General features: G+C 31.2%; 3 protein-coding genes across 3 annotated transcripts in view; 1 reads left to right on the forward strand and 2 right to left on the reverse strand.

Annotated features, from left to right (window-relative positions):
• LOTGIDRAFT_152177 (hypothetical protein) overlaps positions 1-2,930 on the reverse strand; it is a gene marked incomplete at both ends in the record, with an annotated part of 16,097 nt that extends 13,167 nt beyond the window's left edge. Inside the window, 2 exons of the mRNA XM_009045633.1 lie at positions 2,114-2,301; positions 2,858-2,930. Coding sequence (XP_009043881.1) covers positions 2,114-2,301; positions 2,858-2,930 — 261 coding nt within the window. The remainder of the gene's footprint in view (positions 1-2,113; positions 2,302-2,857) is intronic.
• Positions 2,931-6,081: 3,151 nt separating this feature from the next.
• LOTGIDRAFT_181176 (hypothetical protein) lies at positions 6,082-10,517 on the reverse strand (the record flags this gene model as incomplete). The annotated part of the gene is made up of 9 exons (XM_009045634.1): positions 10,435-10,517; positions 9,824-9,984; positions 9,472-9,576; positions 9,144-9,204; positions 8,021-8,139; positions 7,582-7,676; positions 6,936-7,080; positions 6,570-6,659; positions 6,082-6,186 (listed from the first exon to the last, which is right to left on the reverse strand). Coding segments are annotated over exons 2-9 (858 nt in total), but the record flags the coding sequence as incomplete, so codon positions are not given.
• Positions 10,518-12,947: 2,430 nt separating this feature from the next.
• LOTGIDRAFT_152179 (hypothetical protein) lies at positions 12,948-19,604 on the forward strand (the record flags this gene model as incomplete). The annotated part of the gene is made up of 10 exons (XM_009045635.1): positions 12,948-13,131; positions 13,388-13,543; positions 13,794-13,870; positions 14,199-14,293; positions 15,371-15,510; positions 16,658-17,020; positions 18,310-18,368; positions 18,735-18,818; positions 19,209-19,277; positions 19,584-19,604. The coding sequence occupies 10 exons, from the start codon at positions 12,948-12,950 to the stop codon at positions 19,602-19,604; spliced, it is 1,248 nt and encodes a 415-aa protein (XP_009043883.1).
• Between the last annotated feature and the right edge of the window lie 158 nt (positions 19,605-19,762).

Here is a 19,762-nt window from a genome sequence, read left to right on the forward strand (position 1 = left end):
TTCCCTTTCCCTACGTCTTAGAATAAACATAAAATTTAAAATTTTTAAACTTGACAATAAGAGCGTACGTTCATCAGCATATATATATATATACCGGTGTCATAAATAACATGACAGGATCCATATTTAATCCGATAAATCCAAAAACCTTAATAAAAATGCAATTAACTATTGCAAAACGCTTAATATTATGATTAAGCGTTTTTCAATAATTACTTATAGTTTTATGATTCTGTTGTAACTTTATGACACCAGGTAAGTTCACGGATGAGATATACTCATATTGACCATTCTTGAGAATTAAATTTTATGTTCATTCTAAGACGTAGTATCACTTTAACCCTTGTGCTAGCAACTCGTTTGAATAACATTGGATAGAACCTGGGGTATTTGGGAACCCCTATTATATAATGGAAATTTTGAACAAAAGAACATGAAATATATTTCCAGGTGTGGCAAATAATACTTCATAAAGACTCCTTGTTGACCAAATCAATTATTCAAGATGATAGTTATATCGATATGCGAAAGTCATCCTGTCTTCAAGCCAAACCTATAATCTAGAATATTACATAAGGGTCGGGTTGTGATCTAGGGATGAGCAGAGTGCATCTGTTTTGATTCAATTATTGACCAATTGGTCAAGATTTCAAAAGTAGCTGGCTTAACTTGATATGGTTATAACATTTATTGATAATTTGAAAATTATGTGTAAAAAACTCAAATTTAACCTACTGGGGTACTTCAGGACCCCCGAGATTCAATAGGTGTTATAGTCAATGTTTAACCAAAATGGCCCCAAAATTAGTTGAAATATCCCTTACAAAGTGGTCAAAATGGTACCAAATAATTTTTTATTTCATTGAACAACTTTAACAATAAATAATATATTAATGTTTTGACAGTATGTTGTTTGTATTTCGGTGCCGAAATAGGTGTAGAGGGATTGGATCAGGGACCAATAAGATAGAGGTGTTTTGGTCGTATCACGGCATATCCTGTCGGTAAAAAATATCAAGAGTTGTTGGCATATTATTAGTGCAGCAAGGTAATTTCACCAGTCTCAACTGACCTGTATTTATATTGAACAGGTCTCATCTTGGTAAAATATTATGTACTCTTCATATTGAATATATCCATAAATTTATTTAATAATTTGAATTAATTTGTGTGTATAACAGATTAACCTTAATCTTTGAAATGATGTACTGTGTCAAGGTTTATTATCGATCAAATGTTGTTAAGATTTTTTCATAGTTTCCGTATGGTACAATACAATTCTTACAGGTGTATTGAAACTCGGCCCCACTTTCAACCAATTATATATATTACTTGGCTGTCATGGAAAAATTTGACTTGGTTTAAACAGTATTTATTTCAAAACAAATATACACATCATCACCTCAATAAGCTATAAACTATTGTCTTTTTTCTTTCAGTAATCATCACATAAGTTACAAACTATTATTGTTAGTCTTTGATAATCACTCAGATAAGCTACTAATTATAATTAATTATCAAAGTTAGAATATTTTTAAACTAGGGACATTTTTAATTTTGGGGGTGGGGGGATCATTTCGACCAATGATTTTGGTTGAAATCAAAGAGTAATTTTAGGGGCCATTTTGACTATTGTATTTGGGGTCATTTCGACTAATGTTGACTTTTGGGGCCATTTTGACATGGGGACATTTCGGTTTAGTGCCAAATTGACTTTAACCTAAGATAACTAGCTTTAGGAGTACATTACAATTTAATTTTATTCACTGAAATCCAGTTTTAGCACTAAATTTATCTGGGGTCTAAATGTACCCCAACATACTAGCATGGTGTGTTTCATTTTAAAAGGGTAGCATATCCGCTAATTGTGATTGTTGCACAGTAGACTGATCATGAACAGATTAAAAATTCATTCAGCTACAATGTTTGAAATAACCAAATTGCTATCTTCGATGGCATTTTAGAAATTCGAAAAAAATTGGTGCTGGATTCCCTAAATACCCCAAGTTCTAGCACAAGGGTTAACACAAAAAGCGAATTAAAACAGTTGTGTGCACGATTACAATATTCTTAAATACGTACGAGCCTGCCAAAACTTTCTCCTTTTTTCTACCTCATTTTGTTGATTTGAGTGTTCTGGCGACGTTGATGCTGGATTATAAATGGTAGGCTGTCTTGGATTATTAGTGGGTGGATGGTACATGGCAGGTGGAGCACGCATGATTTCTCCATTGAAACTTCCTGTCGGCGGTTGATTTTGATTCGGAGTAGGTCTGTACGCATTTGAGTAATCTTTTATCACTACAAAGAGAGCTCAGCCTGTTATTTTACATACTGTCACCAGCAGTTTTAATATGTTATCCCCTTTTAAACTAACTGGCATAGGGTGTCTATAAAACTTAAGACTCTATAAAACTAAGACCCAACTATAAAACTAAGACCCAATATGGCATATGAAACCAGTTCAGCACATACGTATTTTACAGTAAAGTTTAAGAGGACAATATTTCGATGCTGTGTGATATCACACGAATCACAAAATTGTGGCAACCATATTTGAAAAAGTGATAATTCTTTTCCAGATATTGTTGAGATAAACGGAAATTTTTCCGATATGTCATCAAATTTGAGAATGTTTTCAAATTTTAAATTGCCACGAATTATTAATCGTGAACCAAATCTAATTATTAATCGATTTAATTATGTTGATTCGAATCTGACATTTCACTTTGTACTGGTTGTCATTCTCTCTCTGTTGCACCAATTTAAACATTACGAACAAATAGAATGTTTAAAAATAAGGTCAATGATCAACCCAGCCACAGAGTGGCATAAAGTATTAACTACGTTGTCCTACCTTTCTCTGTTAATTTCTTCCATAATGACTGTTGACTTTTTTCACCATTAGTGCGATTCATATTTCCTATCATATTTCAGATCAGCTAATCGATATATAGATGAAGCTATTAGTAAAATCTTCCAGTAACCCGTATGAACAACATTTCAAAAAATTATGTAAACAAAAATGCTGTTACACCGGAAATTATATAACGATGACTACTATGCCTTCAGTTGTCCCCTTTTAAAATCTTAATCGGGTGTATGAGTTCGTAGAAACAAAATACATTGTAGATTCAAAAAGTCATGCTTCATGAATTCCAAAGTACAAAGGCCGCTTTGATGTGAAGTTATCTCTGAGTGACGTCGCTGGTAATTTTGGGAGAATTTATCTATAGGCCAAAAATAATTTCTGGGAAGTTTATTATTGAAAAAATAGTTCACCTCATCTTATTATGTACCGGTAGTCTATGGTATTTAAATTACTTTCACATTGATATTTCACATGTCCTGTTAAGTGTTATGTTAATTGGGGGCAATTTACCTCCTTGTTGCCAGTGAATTCAAATTCGATATCATCAGTCAGGTTATCTAGCGTGAGGTATACATCTCAGGCTACATTTTAGGGACAGGTTTTACTTTAATGCCATTCCAATAATAACAGAATATATATTTATTTTGAAAAGATATACATGGAATAACAAGAATAAGATAACAAATTAAAATAAGTTTCTTGGTCTGAGAAACACTGTTGAAGAAAGTATAGCCCCTACTACATGTACCAGAAATATCTCTCAAACTAAAAATATCCGAAATGACCCTTGTTCTATATAAAAGCAATACTTCGGAGCGAAAAAAAAAAATACAACACACAAATTATAAAACAGCTGTGCTAGATTTAAAGACATAATCAGGCTTTTTGAAATTTCAGGAACAACAGTCCTCAGACAGAATGTACCAATCTTGCAAAGTCTTATTGTATTGGAAACATACAAAGGCCAAAAACTCCTATTGAAATTAAGACTAGTCTTGAACACGTTCTGTCTGTTCCAATTCAAGCCGTTAAGGAAATAGATTTGTCACATTGAAAATTTAGTGTTATTCCTTTATCTGCTAGTTTGAATTCTAAATAAACTTTACATTCTGAACCCTGTTTCAAACTTGTTTTATTGAACTTACACTTGAACAGCCCAGAACATCTTCCCAATGGTCAAGGTATTGTCCAGATTTTTGAAAATATTGTACTAGTAAGATCCGAAGGTATTTAAATGTTGAAGCAATTATAAAAGATCCTCCGTCGGCGAAGCTAATACAGACTAAAACTTGAAGACCATCTTATAAAAAACTTGACTCAAATATAATATTCATAAAACTCCATTCATTTCATTTCATTTTCAAATATAATATTGAACATATATATACTCTATACCAGATAATGATATCACAATATCTCTCCAATATTACCAATAGAAAAAAAAAAACAGATAGTCCTAATTTTGTCCCTGGAATTTCATTGCATCATAAGATAAATAATAAAACATACAGTGTTAAATACAGACTGAAATATTAATTTTTTCAAGAAGCTGAAACTCTCCCTTTAAATTTATAAAAAGATGACCCAAATACGTCAAGAACATTAATTTTATAAATCTTCATTAAAAGTGATTCAAAAGAGGTTCCCAGCCAATTGATAAATATTGGAGACATGTTTTGCTTGAATTGTATTGTGATAACATAATCTGGACAATTTCTATCTAATTTTAACAACCACAGATGTAGGTCAAAATCTGTATGGTGCACTGTCTACAAAGGCAAGAAATCATGTTTAAAACTCTTTAACAAAACTTTGAATCAAAAATTATTTATTCCTTGGTACAGTCCAGCCATTTCAGATTCTAACGCAAATTCAAAGTAGTAAAATTATATGCAGAAATCCTTTATATATAACATAGCCACAAATGAATGATCCTGACTAAAATAAATATTGAAAATATAATAAATATGTTGTAAATCTGAGAGATATATTAAAATATTCAGATAACTTACTATTTAATATCACAATGTTATATATCTTATTATGTAATCTCTCCTATTTAAATTCAGATCTGTAACACCACTTAAAGACATGATAATATTTGCTTGAATAGCCAATAGAGATATCTGTATTACTTTTCAGCATAATTAAAATCTTGACATCTAGTTACATAACAGTAAATGACTGTAATTAATTCAATAGCATAGATGCTTTAATTGCTGTCACTTGCAGACAACCAGATGTCAAATTAGCATTTCGAAAAGTGATACTGATAAATTTAATGAAGCCAATATACAAAGGACTATATCCATATCAGATGTTTTGATCCTTTAGATTCAGAAGTTATCCACATTCGATAAGCATTACAATTCCTTTAATTCAAGCCAAGAACATACAATAACTAAATCTCTTAATTTAGCAAGGTTGATAAAACCTATAAAATCTTATGTAAAACACTTTATGTTAAAATCAAAGAGCTACAAATACCATTAAATGACAACAAAGAGAAGAACACACACATTCACTTTACAATGGTGTAAACAAATCAACCTTTTCAATTTACTTGTTCATGTTTTTTTTCTAAAACATAATTTTAATTAAAATAATGAATAAAACTAAGGGTATAGTTCTTTACAACTAGTAAAAACACAATGAAATTCTATTTTTGAAAACATCAGGTCAATACAAATGGTGAGATTAGTCATTTTTGATGAATATACAAAATTAAGATTCTTCTCAATTTTGCGTATCTAGACGTTTCATTTCATATCACTTTACTGCAGATTCCTACACACGTATCTATGATCTGAGAAAATTCTTTTGCTTTTCAAATTTGGCACCATAGTATTAAATGAAATTTATGCTAACCAATCTTGACAATAAAAGTCAAGGTAAAAAAGTGAATATCACAGGATGATCCAAATGTATTATAATATATCTATTATTGACTTGCAGTGCCGCATAACAATTTGGTCAAATCATGGATGACCAGTGGAGACATGTGGAAAAAAAAAACATGCAATGAAACATCTGAATCTGCATTTTAAACAGATTGGATTATTCTTTACAAGTGTATCAGTTTTAAAATACATCCAATGTTCCTAATCTCTAACATCCTGACCCTGTGAGCTTGTAACAACATAAAGTTAAAACATCAACAAAATATTTTAGCTTGGTATTCCTTCAGCTATATCTTCTTCTTCACAACATTTACATATTTTACATTTACAACACAATATACACGGGGCGGCTAATAGTAAAAACGGGGATGCTACTAGTAATAACACACCAAATCCTGCAAATATTCCAACAACCTACAAAATATAACAAGATTTTCCTTGCAATTAACTCATATTCAGAGACAGCAACAATTAATAAAGAGAATTTAAAGGATAGAGAAATAAATATATTATAAAGTCTCTAATATTTTCAAAATACAAAATCACATCCCAACAGAACCACACCTACTAATCTTTCTGCTGAAATTTTCATATAGACTTCCATTTTTTATTGCATACACCCTCTTTTTCTGCACATCTTTTCATTAATGAGGATGGGGTCCACATTGAGAGATCTGAGAGAGAATAGAAATGATAAGACAGCTGAATATGGTCACTTTCTAACAATAAATACTTTTTTTAAAAATTTGAATGTTGATAAATGTAATTAAGCCTCTCAATATTTCATTAATACTGACCTGTGTTCTATGCCATATCACTGATGCTCTGGAATGTCCAAGTTTATTTTTACAAGGGCCTTTATCATAATGTCTCAATAAAAAATCATCCTGAAAAATACACATTATTATGTAAATGACCTACATAGCATAGTTATTTCAATTGATTTATGTGGAATATACATATCAACACCACTTTTTTGGCATTAGTTTATCTGGAATTATAAGAGCCATAGATTGGACAGGGAATTGGAATGATGCAGAAAGAAGATATAAGTATCTTTATTACACTGCTTTATATAAAAAAACAAAGTCTTTTAATTTCACATTCTTGCATTTCAACTTGTTCTGATTAACGTTTGATCGTCAGGAAAAATCTGTACATACATCTAACGAGGTCAGACAATACCAACAAAACACATGTTTACATCGTTTACACATCATCTGAGCACATCCATCATTTCTCTCTATAGGTACATGACATACTGGACATCTTTTAATCTTGGCATCTTCTGAACTGCTGAATGGAATTCTGTAAAACACAAAATCAGAGCTTGGATTTATCATATATTGTACTAATTTATCAGACAGCGGATATTCTTATTGAATAAATTTTCAGTATTCATCCTTCATCAAGGATTCTTCTGTTGGCTTTGTGGATAGTAAAACATCTTCCCTCAACAAACTAATACTATGTTTCTATTGTGTTTAATGTAGCAGGTAAACTTGTTATTAGACACTGGGGAAATTAATATAAGGCCAACATGCTTTCACATAATCATTTTAAGTTTCATAAACAAAACATTCTCCAAATAGTGCTAAATACATCAAATGTTGTTAAACACATTTAGTGTATTTATAACTATAAGCACATGCAGAAAACTTATGAATAATATGGGTAATAGTATGGGTAACATCTCTGGTATGGAATTTGCTTTAAATAGATAAAATTCTTTACCTCATACAATGCTTCTTTGAACTATTTATCTATTGATTTGTGTGAATTTGAGAAACTAAAGTTCAATATTCTTACCCGAGATCTTCTTGTCTCCCTTTAGACATTGCTTCATCACAACTTTTTGATGCATGCCACTTGGACTTGCATACTGAACAAAATTGAAGACCACACTAAAAATTGAAAATCATATCCAGTTATAATAATCACGCTAAGGAACTGTGTTTTTATCTAGGTTTTCCATTTCCAGCCCCGGTAGCTACAGGGGGGGCAAAAATAATGAATTGCCCATCAGAAAAATTTGTCTATTACAGATAATCATTAAACCAAAAATTTGTGTACCCTTTAAATAATTTCAGAAGATTGTCAAGGAAATTGTGACAATGGACATGATTTGCTGCTATTTTGTCAAAACCTTCATCAAGCGTGGTCTTATGCAGACTTTAAATATCTACTGAGTCAAAACGTTTAAAAAATATAAAATTGAATTAGACACTCAAAATGGTTAAACACAAACCGTGGGACATTGTACAGGTGTAGCACTGACATTTTCTTCTAACCTACTAGAACACACATGACATACTGTCTCACACCCTGCTTCTGGACAAAATGTTCTATTAGGATCTAAATCTACTTCTGTAAAATATTACACACCATTATTTTCATCATCAGTGGTTTAAAAATATATTGTTGATTAATCTGGCCTTGATTCATTTTCATCAATATTAGAAATACAGACGTATAAAAATTATATCTCTTCTTCTTGAAAACTAAATATCTATATATAAACAGTCATGTAACCTAATTTCGTGCTAACCTATTTTCCGTACATCTCCGGATTTATAATTAACATGTGTGACCTCGCGTGACCTCAGAATTTGCTTGTTTTATGGGTTATCTCTACAATCCATTTCCTTATAAGCCCAAGCTGTAATCGGAATTCCAAGTGTCATCTGCTAAAATGAAGTCCAATGAACGAAGTCAAGTGATAAACTACCGGATTCCGTGTCAGCAGAAAAATTCTGTTGTTTAAATGACATTTAGCAATAAATCACTTTTACTTCTCTTATTTTGTCAGTCACTATTTTTTTTTTAAACCATTGTTCTTTGAAGGAATTGTCATTAGTTATAATGAAATATTAGTAAAGATAAATACTAAGAGAAGTTCATCATACCAATTGGTATCCATACAACATTGAACACGAAAATAGGTGACGTATTTTGCCGATGTTGTCGAGTTGGTTACTCATAATTATGGGTCAAAGTGAGGGATTCATAAAGAAAATTGAAACAAACCAATTTTAATTATTTTGTAGAATATCTGAAGAAACTTGTAAGACAAAAAAAATAATATTTTATATTATATATTAAAGAAATTCGGTGTTGAATCCTTATATGCATGAATATAGGTTACACCACTGTATATATATGAATATTGTAATCAGAGTGGTTAATAAAAATTTAATTTTAAATCTATTTCAGTGATTTTGGTATTAGTTGAAAATAATGATTTAGTTTATAGAATGTTTTAACCTTATAACTAGCAAATTTGACGATGTCAAAAAGGATTTCAATGTTAATTCTTTTTGGTATGGTATAGACTTAGCCTTAGTGTTTTCCTTAACATCTGAATAACTCACCTTCCATATAACACAGTCTTTTATATCTTTCATACATATTTTTATCAACCAACTTCTGAATCTGTATTCATAGGAAATAAAACATCTATATATGAACTATTTCTCCAAGAATCATAATGTGCAAGATAGAGGCATGGCCAAATACGCCCACTTCAGCATGTTCTTGGTGATCCTCATTTTGGTCATATGCTAACATACCAAGTCATTAAAGCCTTGCATTACAGCTATCATTAATTTGTATCATTGACTGGAAGGAATCACTCTCAAAAATAAGGGTATCTTGACCCCAATTCATTGAACATAAAAAAAATATTTTCAACATTAATACCTCGTGTTTTTCTAGTGAACCATGTTTTTTACACTGAGCATCTGGACATGTTATATCTGATACGTTTCCTTCTTTTATCATCACACTTAAATACTGACGTACACACTGAAATACACAAGACATATGTATTTACCTATAAATAAAAAAATCTACAAATTTCAAGTTACATAAAATTCTGGAAATACATTATATTCTGTAAAAAAAAGTCTTGAAATCAATGAAAATATTAAGAAAAGAATTTTAGAAATAAAGGACACTTGAAAATTTAACAATTAATCTATCTTATTTGTCTTAAGTTGATAAACTTCACTAAAAAAATGTTTCAGAAAAAAAAATAGACTTTATTACTCACCATTTCACAATATAAACATTTACAATCTATCAATTCATACATGTCTTGTAATGGACACTCCATTAAACATAATTTACACATTATCATTGGAGCTATAGCTAAATCTACACTACTTTTGGCAACTGAATATGTAGCCATTTTGTTTAGTTCTCTTTCCAGATCTGAAATTAACACATTTTAATAACAAGTTTCTAATTTTTTTTAAATGACAGTCCCGTTACAGGATGACTTTTAGGACAAGTGACGCTGCCTTTCTGGCTTGTGTAAGGTTTAGTTTTGGGGTTTGGAAAATTTTTTATAGTGTAAAAAAAAGATAGGCCTATGCAGTCTGTTGTAATGATGAATATTAAAAATTTAATTTCAAATTACGATTGCATTCAGTTGATGTTACAATTTTGGCAATGTGACTCAAGTGGAGTAGATCACTGTTCAAGTGAATCAGAAGAGAATGTTGATGCATTGTATCTTAGATAAGTAAAATATTCAGTTCCTTTTCCTAGTCTTAGTTCATGTTTGGTATGTGAATTAATAGACCAAACTCAACCTCTTGTAGTTTGAATGCTAGCCTACAGATTAATATCTAACTTTTATCAATTCTTATTTATACTTACACTGTCAAAGACTGGTTACTTTTAAAAAAGACAACAGTCATCAAAAATAAATGATTTGAATCTGCAAAGATCCCAAATTTCATTTCAATATTCAATTTCTAATGCTTATGAATGTTTACATCCCGTTGATGTGTTCGATACACTTATTTTATTAGGACCTAGTTGATTGTATTTTCAAATGATTCAAAATTCAGGAAATGAGAACTTATTATTTTGTTTTTCTTCGATTTTAATTAAAATTGAAGTATTCATGTGTATTTATACACATTAAATTTTCCATGATTAAGTTTTTAACCCAAATTATAATTATTCTTATCACAGTTATAGTAGCTAGAGTTCACTATGCGAACGAACATACACTGACCTTGACTGTTTGAACTTTAACCTTTCTACAGGAAATGAAAATCTTTGAAACGATCAATCTGATTGGCCAAATTTAAGAAAGACGCCATTTTACCGCCATTCTACTCATTCGTAATAATGTCTGACACAGAAAATAATCTCCCAAGCCCTTCCAAAGAGGTAATAAGATGTTTCAATAGTGTCAAAATGTATGACACTACTCATGATTTCCATTTACATATTTACCTTATCTTGGAATTTCTTTGTACTTAAGAGAAATTAAGGTTCCGAGCGTAAATAATGGAAAAAGAGCGTAACTCCTTGATGCAACACAACACTCCAGACCACAGTCAATATGTGCACATGTTTTTATTGTCCACTTTTCGTTCATTTATTGAAAACTACTAGTCCATAATGAGACTGAGGGTAAATAACGCAATACTGGGAGGGGGTGCAATTTCTATAACAAATTAGGAACATGTATCCATGAACTTATCGTGTCGACGATTTCAAGATTTTTTATTTTGAATGTTTGTTGATGGTGTCATGTATATACAGTAGACTCCATCATCCTGTCCCAATGCATCTATGCATAGCTGTGACCGAAGATTTCTTGATGTCACAGACTATATCAACATTTAGGATATCCCAAATTTCTGAGAGATAATAAGCTTCTGAATGAAATAAATACTAGTACCGTTAAAAGTTAAATTTCTTTTTGGAGTCTATTTGAAGGAATCTTACGATTTTGGTACAGTTTGAGCAGTTCTGAAAACTTTATTACATGTATTGGAGGCCCAAATCAACCCCCAAAAATGATGTATAAGTTCTTTAATTAACCATAAACCAGTCTAGATTTTTTTCCGCTATTTTTCCTTCACTTCCGTTTTCCTCTGAACAGTAGTAAAAAATGAAAATCTTAAGATAATCTAATCTAGTCATATGATGAATATTGTCGAAAGATGTCTTAACTGCCTTTAGGCTCTTGTTTAAAGGGGTGTTCTGCTTTTTTGTAAAAAGTTTTCATTATCAAAAACAATAAGTAACATTGAAATTTTACCTGAAAATGTTGCTAAAGTATGCTATTTATATCAATGTATCTTTTTGATAAAACTGAATTATTTTTTAAAAGGGTTAGCAAATTGAGATCGACTATTGGTGAAATCAAACTTGATAACTAGCAGTTTGGCATAGTTTTGCATTTGGATTTATGATGGCTTGATATTATTGGTTGAAACCTTTAGAATACCTAGGAGACATATTTCTCTAAAATTTTACTAAAATCTGTAGAGCTTCCAAAAAGCATAACAAACTTACGTAAGACTTTTTTAGTTAAAACTTTCAGATAAGTTTAAGGGCTCATTTCTCTAGATTTAGTTCATGGTTTTCACAAATTTGAGTTGAATAAAAAAATTTACCTGCAAAAGAAGGCAAAATATCCCTTTAAGGTCAGTTTTATGTTAAGTTTCAGGCCTAGGGTCTCTTTTAGCGCTTTATGGCACCCTTGATGGGCATGATGACCGCGCTTTTTTCATATTTTGTGCTGCATAAAGGAAGTGCCAGTAAAATTGTAAAAGAAACTGGCCTGGTTCATGGCAATAAATCCACTTTGTTGTACTGTTTAAAAGTGATAGTAAATCGTATATCGTGTTTAGTATCGAAAAGGGGTATGTTCCGCTAAACTAATCAATAATAAGGTTCATAGTTTAATTTTATATGATACAGCATATTTTGCAATTATTGACGTGGTTATAGTGGCATTACAGGATCCACATATGTCTGACTGAAAATTGGAATGGTGCAAATTGATGCTATCAGTGTCTAAAATACACATATGATTTAGAAAATCTGCCATGTTTTTCTTTCTATTGAATTGAGAACCAGCCATCAGATTTAGTTTCTAAAAAATGATATGCTGCACAGTAGCTGAAACTGAGCTTTTTATACTGATTTGAAACAGTGCATTGTAAATTGTTAGCTAATATTTGAAAAAAAAATAGGCAAATTTTATTTACTGTCATAAGTACTACTGTTAGTTGAGAATGAAAAGTGGCTCAGCAAGCCTGACATTTTCTTGATGTATAGGGAATAGGGAACCAGTACAATTCTTTTAATTCATAAACAGATGATTGAAGCTGGTTAAACTTCACCTTTCTTTACAGGAGAATGCAATGGAAACCTCAAACAATGATGAAACAGAGGAGAAAGAAAATAAGGATGAAATAATCCCTAATGTAGATAGCCCACCACCTTCAGAACCTAATACACCCAGTAAAAGTCCAGAAGATACTTCCTCTAAGCCAAAAAAAGGAAAAGCAATTGGATATGTCAGTGACAGTGATGAAGAATTACCAAGTAAGTGTAGGGTTTTTTTTATGTTGTATAAGCTTACTGAATTTTAAGATTGTATCTTATTTTCAAAAAGCTTAAACTGCTTAAAATGAAATCAAAAGTGGATGACAGTTATTCAATCTCTCTGCGACTTTACCACAGTTTTGTGTAGTCATGGAAGTTTTGAAAAGAGAAAATTTTCAGTGTGATGTTAAAATTAGTGGCACAAAGGGAAATGTTTCAACACATTTATTAAATACAAAATATCTTTTGTTGCTAGTGGGGTTATTGGAGAGACCAGTTGTTATTGAGTCAGGCAAGAGAGAAAGAAAGAAAACAGACAGATTACCAGTTGGTGAAGGCTTTGGCTCAGGTCAGAAGAAAAAAATTGATATTCCAGAAGGCAAAGGAGAAAAGTTAGGAAATATAGCTATAAGTAAGTGGAATTTTTTTTCATGGTCTTTGCCAATTCAGAAATCTTGAATTGTTGTTGTGAATAAGAAGCACTCAAATTTGATTTGAATTAAGGAATTTCAAATGATTTTATATTACCTGTAAGTTGTGCCAAACCTAGAGTGCTGTTAAAGAATTATTCAAAATCCACTACATGTATCTGAATGGATTGCAAATTGTAAAAGGAAATGGTTAAAAAATTGTACATGATGATATAATGTTTCTGTCTCCAGTTGAATTCAGAATAAACCAACACAAAGCAGAAGATCTAAAGGTTTTCCATAGGATATTATTTTCAAGGACAGGCACGGTATGTATTTTTTTTTTTTAATATCTGATTACTATTCTTGTCATAGGACTGACTTATTTTACATAATAAATAAAGTTCAGAGGTCAACATAAAAATTAAAACAAATGACCCTCATTGTCAAGACATGACTTGCCTGGTATAGAGTAAGCTTAACATCATGATAGTGCAATGCATAAAAACTTTTTCATATTAATAGGTAGCAGGACTCAAAAATATAACAAATGCTGAATGAATAGAAACTTCATGGTTGGATAATATGAAATTCCATTGAACATAATTTCGTTGAATATCACTTGAGTTTGTGCCTACAAATACCATTTTGTTTCAGGCAAATGAAATAAAGAAAAATATCAGATTATTCAATGGTTTCCCTTTTGAAGTTGATGATAAAGAATATACAAAGAGAATGTCTGTTTTAAATAAGTATGTTTTTTTTTTCATTACTATATATTTACACAAACAGTGATCACTGATATTATCATGACCCGACAAACATTAAAAGATGTGTCACATGCCTCTATTGTATATATACTATATTTTTAGGGGCAGCATAATGCAATTGTTTTAGGTACTGTTGAATTGCGGTTTTGCCCATTTCAGTAGATTTTTTAAGTTTAGAAACAAAGAATTGGGAGCTTTTATAAGAGAAGATCAATGGAAATAAAAAGAACGAATATTAATTTTGTTTATTTTTTTTTGATACTAAAATTTGACCATTTTAGTGACATTTTTATATGCCCACACTTAAGTATGTGTTCAATAAAATAGAAGACACACAAACCATTTCACAAAGTTTTTTACTGGTCCATTTTTAGTTGATCCAAATAATGTGGATACTCTATAGCACAACACATGGGTAAACATTCAAAAAAATAATCTGCTATCCCCTGTTTCAGGAGCACAGAGGCTCCCTTCCTCAGGGACAGACACACATAAAATGTCAGTTGAAGTTCAATGTCACTTTCCTTGGTAGTTGCTAAGTAACATTCCAACATTTTTTTCATGGTAGGAATCCAATATGACTTCATAAAATGATGATCCTTTAGGACTAGTTAGTTTTTTCTATAGCAGATTATTTTTTTGAATGTTCACACTTAAGTATGGGCGTATATCGTAGTTGCCCCTGTTGGTCGTCCGTTCACATTTACCTCATGCTCACTCTACAGTCTACAATTCTCCATGAATTCTTTTGATCTTTCGTATGTGTGTCAATATCATAATGAAGATGTGCACTAATGAATTTGGTGAGGGTCCGATGATTTTCTTGAGAGATGTCGCATTAGACTGATATCGCGTTCGTTTTTTTTTCCACTTTTTTGGCTCGTGCTCACTCTACAGACTACAATATAGAGTTTGTTTTACAGTTCACATTTAGCTCTTCATGAAGCTGCTGGTGGGCGTATTCGCTTGCGAGACTTGCCGCAAGCCTATGTTTATTTTATATATAATCCTTGGATACAAAAAAAAATCTAATATTTTGCAATGTAATTTTTTTTATAGAGCCACACTTCCTCAAATTAAACTAATGTGTGCAGTGTTAGATATAGAAAGAAAGGGAACCAAGGTGGAAATAGTTAATAGATTAATGAATTTCTTAATGAAACCAACAGATTCAGGAAAAGCAGTACCCAAACCTAAGAGTAAGTTTGATGACTGTAATGGCTCTTAAAAATCCTATTGAAGTAGATACTATGGTGAGAGGTGTTCCGATTGTTGGTGACAATTGATTATCGGTCTTTGAAAGACCAGCGATGTTACTAATTGATTTTCAACTGAAAGTCGATGATGTCGGCAAACCATATAAAAGTCAGTCATTTTGTTTTTTGTTGGCAATATAAAATTATAAAGATTGGGTGTCTTAAACAATGAGTTCCTCATCTTAATTTGTCACACCTTTGATTAATTTTTCTCGAGGACTGATTGTTACTATTAATAGTATCGTAGTCACAGATTGTGCTGAATAAGGTATTATACTGAAGTGGACGACATTTCGATGAGTAGAGGAGAACAGCATAGATATGGCCTCTTTGCAAAAATTCATGCTTCATCATTTAATGATCGAAATACGTCACTTCTATTTGTAACAAAATACCACAAACCGGAGCTTTAAAAATTGGAGAATCTACTCGTGTGACCTTGAAAGTTTAGACCCAATGTCACAGGAATGAATATGACTAATGCCAGTATTTCATCATCCCAAAAATAACATTAGAGAAATCAGGAGTATAAGAAAAGCCATTATTGAAGAAATATTATAAAAAGTGGATATGTCATGTGAGTTTATGTGAGATAGAGTCACTGTTGTGGGAAACGGCAACATTACCGCTCAATATCGTGGTGTCTGCGTTATGCCAACTTTATTAAATTAATTTATAAAGCCTTAAAACAAGTGCATGTCCATTAAATGGGGTGTGTTTCGATTATTAATCCATTACATAATCGATTATGCCTCTCTGATTATTTTGATTAATCGATTATTATTTTCATCCGATTGCCCATCACTAACTATGGTTTATCTGTATTTATGGTATAATCGAAATAACTATGCCTAAGATTGAATTCAGAGATGTTTTTTCAAGTTTTCTGCAATTAACAGAAACACATATAGTGGAGTGAATTTTGGCAAGTGAGGGACTAGCTAAAACAAATGTCCTCTTCTTATCACAAAAATGAAGGTTTGGATGGTGACTTTCCACATATTACATTTATTTTAAGGTTATCACTTATTTAACACTGAAAGGTTTGGGATTTTAAAACAATATTCACAATGTATACCTTTTGTTACAGAAAAGAAATCCAGAACATCAGGAGAAAAGCGAAAAAGAACAAAGAAAGAAAGTAAAGCTAAATCAAAAGAAGACGTGTCAGATGATGAAGATGATGATGATGATGTCAAGGATACCACACTTGAAGATGATGATTCATCACAAGAAGATAATGTTGATGGTGATGATAGCGAGAGTGAAAAAGAAGAAGCTAAACCTCCTAAGAAGAAAAGACGCACAGAATCACCCAAACCACAAAAGACCAAGTCTGAAAAACCTAAAGCGGAGAAAACAAAAGCTGAAAAGCCTAAGGCCAAACCGAAGAAAGAGAAAAAGGAAAAAGAAAATGGTAAAAAAGAAAAAAGTAAATCCAAGGTTACAAAAGGTAAGCTATAATTTGATAAAGTGAAGCAAAGCTATTGCAGCACATCCAGGAACATGAACTGTACCAGTATTTTATTTTAAAAGGCCATTCCACTTTTTTTGTAGGTCAAAATGTAGATAAATTTGTCCTTTAATGTACCGGTATCTTAAAGTTTTTATCCAGCCATTGATTTTTCAAAGCCAAAACTATATAAAAAGTTTATGTATACTTTTAAAGTTTGTTATGCTTTTTGAAAGCTGTTAGAAAACTACTGTACAAATCTAAGTAAAATAAATGCCTAATTGTAGAGACATTTATTTAAAAGGTTTAAACTAAAAAATATCTATTTCATCATAAAGCTGAACACCAAAACTAGGTAAAACTGTTTAATTTACAGTTAGTTCTTGTTTTTAAAACAAAAAATGCTGTTTGATCAAGAAGATACATAGATATAAATAGCTTACTTAAGAAATATTTTCAGCTATAAATAGAAACTTTTTCAAAAAAAGCGGAATGTCCCTTTAAGGTAGAATAAACTCTAAATTGAAACAACACAGATAAAAATTATATTTTGTTCATTAGGCTACACCAAATGAATTGATTGGTCGACGGAATCGCCACATGTAAATAATTAAAAATATATAATTTAATTTAATTTGTAATTTTCTGTATCAAAATCGGTTAATCGCAAATTTCATACGATCGTATTTTTTTTGTGTTGGGGCGACCAGAAGTGGGGAAAAGACAAGTTGTTACTGGTCCAAAATAAAACGTCTGGAGGACATTATCGTCATGTTTAAAAAAAATTTAAAACCATCACATGAGTAAGAATTAAATAGACTATAGCCCACAAGGGCCGAATAGCAAAACCACAAATAACTTGGTGATTGGCCAAAATGAACACACACTACCAATGATAAGGAATGATATAAATATAGCAATTCGTAATATAAATGTATATTTTCGTACACCTTTACATATTTTTTCAACGAATGTAGGCCATTTGAACTGTTGCGTGTCCAAAGCAGGGGTTGACGAAATAAATTTTTTTACTTTAAATTGAAGCTAATAAAACTAAATAAACTTAGCAGTCATGTACGAACAATTAGGTGAATAAAAAGAATGAGATGAATCAAAACAGAATAAATGCTTGTATTTTGGCACATTCGCAGGAAAAAAAATAGTCAAAAAAAATTTTCGCTCGCTTACTCCGTTTTTTAGCTGAAAATCTGTAGACCAATTGTTTCATTTGGCCTTACAACCTAAAAAAAAATGAAGTAATTGTTTTAAGTTCTTATTATTTCTTGTAGACTCTGATGATAGTTCAGATGATGAACCATTAAGTAAATCTATATCTGATCCACCAGGTGTAAGTACTTTTTGTGTATTATATTACATACTGGGGCAAACGCTTTACAGAGCCTATTATTAATACCTAAGTTGGCATTTTGTATGATATGATTTTCTTTGTGTGTTTTAAGAGGCATTTTAAGAAGACAATTGTAAATTGTATTTGCATCATTCTGACTTCCTTCCAGCACTATGTGTTTTTTGAAGTTTTTTTACTCAAAGCTGTAGGGTGATGTACCTGTCTCTAAAATTGGTCCAAATATAAGCTACATTTGTTCTCAATGCTCGTACAATGGAAGAAGGCCTGTAATATTTCTGTTTAGATTATTGAGTCATAAGGTATATAATTGTGGATTTTTTAAGAATATTAATACTATAATTGCAGAATGATGAGATAAAGAAAGTTATAGAAAAGATATTAGATGGTGCTGATTTAGAAGAAGTGACCATGAAAACTGTAGTAAAACAGGTAAGTTTTTATATTCCTTAATTTATCTCTTTTAAAAAAATGCCCTAACACTCATGTTACCTATGTGTATTGAATACTCTTTTAATTTCCTTCATTTTATTCAAAACGTTAGGCTAGTGTGTGTGTAGCAAGTTGAACACAATGTTTAATTTTTAAAAAAAAATAAGTATAAATGTATATCTGAATTCATAGGTGAATCAATATTGTTAATTTTGGCTGGTTTGGGTGGAGATCTCACTCAAAGCCATTACATCTGATCTACATCACCTTTGAATAATGAATTTATTGTTTTTCAGTCTGCATGGCGTTGTCAGTCTTCATTAGCCCACATGGTGCAATATAGGACCCATTCCATTTAATTTTATTTTATTCATTATTTAATATTTGCAGGTGTATGCTAAATATCCTAAGTTTGATTTATCAGATAAAAAAGAATTTATTAAGTGTACTGTGAAAGAGGTAAGAATAATCTAGAACCTGTCTATATATTACAATTGATATTGGTGAACTATTTGTCCCCATGTGTTTCCTTGTACTCCAAGACAAGATGCCATCTTCATGGTTTTAACACGCTCTACTTTGCCACTTTCGAACATTTTCTGTATGCTTATTCTGATGAAGTTGGTATAACTGGTCTTGCCTTCAGTAACATGTTCATATGACAAGACTTGGTGGAAATGCATAAACTCTACAGTTTTGCTACCTAAGGTATAATTACTGTGAAAGTGAGTAATTAACATAATAAATTCTGTTTCCCTATTTCAGATTATTTCCTTTAATGATTGATAAAGAGATGATATGGGTTTTAAAATGGCAGCTTTTTGTTGAATATGGAAGTTAGAGAATAGAGTGATCCACAGAAAAGACTAGAGTATTTTAACAATACACATTTTTAATCAGGATTTTATCAAAGTTGTTGACATTTCACATTGTTAGTTTGGATG

The sequence above is a fragment of the Lottia gigantea genome (genome assembly GCF_000327385.1).
Source record: "Lottia gigantea unplaced genomic scaffold LOTGIsca_1, whole genome shotgun sequence".
NCBI classification, from domain to species: domain Eukaryota; kingdom Metazoa; phylum Mollusca; class Gastropoda; family Lottiidae; genus Lottia; species Lottia gigantea.